Here is a 4925-nt window from a genome sequence, read left to right on the forward strand (position 1 = left end):
GGGAAGGAATATACAATACAAACTTGCAAACACATCTGTTTATAAAAATAGGCATGCATCTTACTACTTTTTCAAATTTAAGCTATAAAGAGAATTATATATATGAATATAATAAATGGTTATTACATATAAACTGGAGGAAATAGCATATAATAATTTTTTGTTGGCTATTAGAATATTAACAATATAACTGTATCTTACAGTTTATAGTCTGCAAACCAACTGTATATACTGCATATTACATATTTTTTTAAAGTATAAAATTACAACAAACTATAAATGATGATGATATTCAATCCAAACAAAACAAAACAAAACAAAAAAATATGTGATAAAAGTAAGAAGAATACTGTAATATTTGACTAGAATACAAAATAAAAGCAACTAAAGATCTCTGTTCTTGGAAAACTTTTCGCAAAGATAATTTGTATTAAGGTATGTCGTCATGCATTTAGCTTCTACGGGATACATTAAAATCAAATTTCTTTTAATCGACTGTAATCCTATTTAGAAGATAAAATTTACATTCTTTAGTGTTTTCTAAACTCATTACAACCTTAACAAACCTGGATCTGAGTATTTAATTACAATATGTGGTAATGTTTGGCCATTGCAAATTGAATGCTATGGGACAACCTATGAATCTGAGAAGACTTGACAAAATTGTCATTTATTATCTTATCAGCTTCCTACATAGTTTTGGCATATACATATTTTCTATAGTTTTTGCTATTACTCTTTCTTTTACCACTGTTACTGTTTATTCAACAAAGAAAAGAGAAAAGAATTTCCATAGATTTTAACCCACTTGCAATGTGATTTTGTTTTCTTAACCTGATGCTGCCAGGGATGGCATGTATGTATATGCCATGCCCACTTTGAGTTTAGTTTATTAATTGTCTTTACATATAGATGGCTCCACGAATACCTAGTCACCAATGAGCCAATTACTAGTACTACCTATCTCACCTGTTTACCCTTTTCCTTGATTTCTTTTTATTCATTTTTTTTTATCTCATCTTGACAATAGTAATGTCAACCATATAATAATTATAAGATCAATAATAATATTAAGAATAACAATAATAATATAATAACAGTAGCACCAATATTACTATCATTAGTAAAAATAGAAAAACGTTTTTGCACAAAATACTCAGAGAAAGGTGAAATCAGGTGAGGTCACAAGGTCAACTAATTGACTACTTGGTGGCTAAGCACTTAAGGATCAGTCTACATGCAGAGATATTTCATAACGGTACTTCAGTGAGCACTACATTTTCAAAACAGCATTAGATCAATTTTGTTTACTCAGAGATCGGTTCACAAGTGCTTAGTTATCAAGGAGTCAAGCACTAGGCCTATCTGATCTCACCTGTTTACCCTGTTCCTTGAATATTTTTGAGGGGAATATTTTTTTTTCTAATACTTGTTTCATTGTAACTGTTATCATCATTACCAATATTTATTAACATTATTAACTAGAATATCTGAAATAAAAGTCATGTTTACTTTCCAAAGATTCAAGGAAAAGGATAGTTGGTGATGGAAAGGAGGCTTAGTAACTGACTTCTTGGTGACCATGTGCTTCTTATGGTATCTATGGGTAAATAAAAAAGGACAGTGTATGTATACATGAGGTCCTGGCATCTACAGGTTGTTATAACAAATCAAGAGAAGTTCATATTAATGCCACACACTACAGAATAATCTTGTCAAAATCCTTTCAGTACAATGTATGACGTAATAATTTATTACAGATATTTATGCAATTACATTGTGTTTTACTATAATGGAATAACCAGTATTGTACTTGGATAAGTCCAGGATAAGAAAACATAAAGACTACAAATAATAATTTCTATATGAGCTATACAATCCAACAATTATTACAGTGATGAAAAAGGTTATTTTATATCCAGTGATTATTGGCGATGAAAAAGGGTATTTCATACTGTGCCATGTCCAAGCACTGTGATATCTTATTCCAGTGAATTCAGTGACCATTAGTACAGATAGATAACCTGATCTGATAATGTGGAACACATCTTTATCCCATTTTCTGCTACAATACATGAAAAAAAATCCATTTAATCATAAATGGCTGTAAACTGTAAACAACTCCAACCTACATATTCATTCTTACCCAACTTTGCAATGCAGCACTCTTGTATAACTCTGGAGATATAAACAAGGAAACAAACAAAACTTCTGACTAGGCAGCACGTCAATCCATCAATCACATAAGAGAACACTGTTCCGCCTGAGGCTGTTGCTGATCCGATGGTGCAGCAGAGGGATCTTGGGCTGCTCCATCCTGACCGCCTGGGAATCCAGCTGCTCCAAGTAGAGTGGACATGTCGGGCAAAATGGGATTGCCAGCAGCATCAAAGTTGATCACCGGGCCCATGTCTCCCACCAGTTCCTTTGGGGGTTGTCCCATTTCCTGTAGCTGTAGGGATGGATACGAGTATAATCAGTGGTGATTATTTTATAGAAAGATTGTTAGAGAAGTGCAAACTGTGATTTTGTTGTAATGTTGATGAATGTGAGATGGACATATTCCTAAACAATATTTCTGGATTTGGCTATCATATTTATAACCATTGAAAGTATTTGTCAATAGGATAACATTTAAGCCATTGGATACATGTGACACTGCCATCACATCATGAAAATATTTGGCAGAGGGCTGCGGGACAGGAATATGCCGTCATGGTAAAATTTGGTTGAGGGCTGGGGTGAAGGGAATCTGATGTCACAAAAAAATTATCTGAAGACTAGGGTGACAGAAAAGACTTGTCTTCAGTGCAGAAAGCTCTTGGAGGAAGATCAGACTCTGTGGGCATTTAAGGAGCTTTTGTATGATTTCCACTGGTAAATGAATGAATGTATGAATGAATGAGAGAGAGAGAGGAGGAGAGAGAGAGAGAGAGAGAGAGAGAGAGAGAGAGAGAGAGAGAGAGAGAGAGAGAGAGAGGGAGGGAGGGAGGGAGAGGAGAGAGAGAGAGAGAGAGAGAGAGAGAGAGAGAGAGAGAGAGAGAGAGAGAGAGAGAGAGAGAGAGGAATGTGGGGGGTGCAGATTGAGAGAGAGAGAGAGAGAGAGAGAGAGAGAGAGAGTGAGAGAGAGAGAGAGAGAGAGAGAGGAGAGAGAGAGAGAGAGAGAGAGAGAGAGAGAGAGAATGTGTGCTTGCATGCAAGATTGAGAGAGAGAGAGAGAGAGAGAGAGAGAGAGAGAGAGAGAGAGAGAGAGAGAGAGAGAGAGAGAGAGATTGAGAGAGAGAGAGAGAGGAGAGAGAGAGAGAGAAGAGAGAGGAAGAGAGAGAGAGAGGAGGAGAGAGAGAGAGAGAGGAGAGAGAGAGAGAGAGAGAGAGAGAGAGAGAGGAGAGGGAGGAGAGAGAGAGGAGAGGGAGGGAGGGAGGGAGGAGGAGGGGGAGAGGAGGGAGGGAGGGGAGGAGGAGGAGAGAGAGAGAGAAGAGAAGGAGAGAGAGAAGAGAGAGAGAGAGAGAGAGAGAGAGAGAGAGAGAGAGAGAGAGAGAGAGAGAGAGAGAGAGAGAGAGAGATATCCATGGCTGGAAAAGCACCGATTCCAGGAGTTATAGTTTGATAAACAGGTAGTCAGTAATGCAGACACTCCTGTTTTCTCTAATTAAAAATAATGGTTCTTTTAAACAAGCCTTCATTCTAAAGAAATTACTGGAAAGGAAACTTTCATCGTGTAACACCCTACAAATAACAGATACCACACTAACTACACAAGCAACATCTTTTTTATCAGTGTGTCAAGATGTCTCATATTACAGAACAAAAATTACACTGTCTTATACTAGTATAAACCTGTAACATACTTTTCTGTCAGGAGAACCAGTGTCTCATAGAGCAGCAAATCTATGGGTTAGTGTGGTGTATTTCCTTTAATTCCTAAAACTGTAACTGTAAAATACAAATAGCAATGGTGTTCACAAACAGCACAGCCCTTCAAAAACAATTATGGCATAAATTTATAAATTATCAGTCCCTGATATATTAGAAACAACCTTCGGTTTTGTATATTTTCCTCCTAAGTCCTCTTGTCAAAACCTCTAGCCCTCCATGCAAAATATTCTAAATCTGCCATTGGTATTATAAAAGCAAGGTACAGAAGATTCTTGTAAGGAACAACCTCTTATTTTCATTTCTAAGTGTAATATCAAGTGCCCAACCAATTCAACTTTTTTTATGTCCATGTACTTGTTACAAAAAATAATTTGTAAGCCAAGATGAGTATCTGTATATTCCTTTATCTCTCAATATTTCATTTGGATTTCCTTTTGTAAAAAAATTAAAACTTTCTGTAACAAAAAACTAAACACAACCCATAAAACACTTTCTATACTTTTCTATGACAATCAGGTTCTCTTTAATATATAAATTCAGTTTGAAAACAATGAAATGAGTGTAAAGCAAAACAAACCTTTTGCATATGCTGCATGATTTTCTCAAAGCGCTGTCCCTTTACTTCATCGGAATCAGTTTCGTTTTCTTCTTCATACATTTGTACAAGCTGAAATAAAAATAAACTAATTATTATTAAGAATTCTAATGGCTGTGCAATAAAGTTCATACAGCTATTTACAAAGAACATCTAACATAACAATAATGATGTAATGATGATGATTGTGGCAGGAAGAGAAGAAAATTAATTTCCCATGTTTTTTTAAAGAAATTATTGTATGAATAATAGTGTTTCATATTATTTTTGCTATAATAATATTTCTGGAAGTGAGTGCTATATCAAAAATACAATATACATGTAAATTTTTTTTTCAATATTTAATATTTACCCTATTATATACTTTTGTCCTTCATTTTAGGGACAGAAAATTATTTTGAGTATCTTATAAGAAAAAAAACTAACTAACTAAATAACCAACTAACTGACTAAC

General features: G+C 34.9%; 1 protein-coding gene across 4 annotated transcripts in view; it reads right to left on the reverse strand.

Annotated features, from left to right (window-relative positions):
- Positions 1 to 1846: 1846 nt before the first annotated feature.
- Positions 1847 to 4925, reverse strand: part of LOC119596857 (peroxisomal biogenesis factor 19-like) — a 29410-nt gene continuing 26331 nt past the window's right edge. For all 4 annotated transcript variants that reach the window (XM_037946204.1, XM_037946202.1, XM_037946201.1 and 1 more), the window contains exons 7-8: positions 4454 to 4543; positions 1847 to 2452 (exon numbers count right to left, since the gene is read on the reverse strand). In XM_037946204.1, the coding sequence (XP_037802132.1) occupies positions 2240 to 2452; positions 4454 to 4543 (303 nt within the window). In that variant the 3' untranslated portion in view covers positions 1847 to 2239. The remainder of the gene's footprint in view (positions 2453 to 4453; positions 4544 to 4925) is intronic.

The sequence above is a fragment of the Penaeus monodon genome, chromosome 38, assembly GCF_015228065.2.
Source record: "Penaeus monodon isolate SGIC_2016 chromosome 38, NSTDA_Pmon_1, whole genome shotgun sequence".
Taxonomy (NCBI): domain Eukaryota; kingdom Metazoa; phylum Arthropoda; class Malacostraca; order Decapoda; family Penaeidae; genus Penaeus; species Penaeus monodon.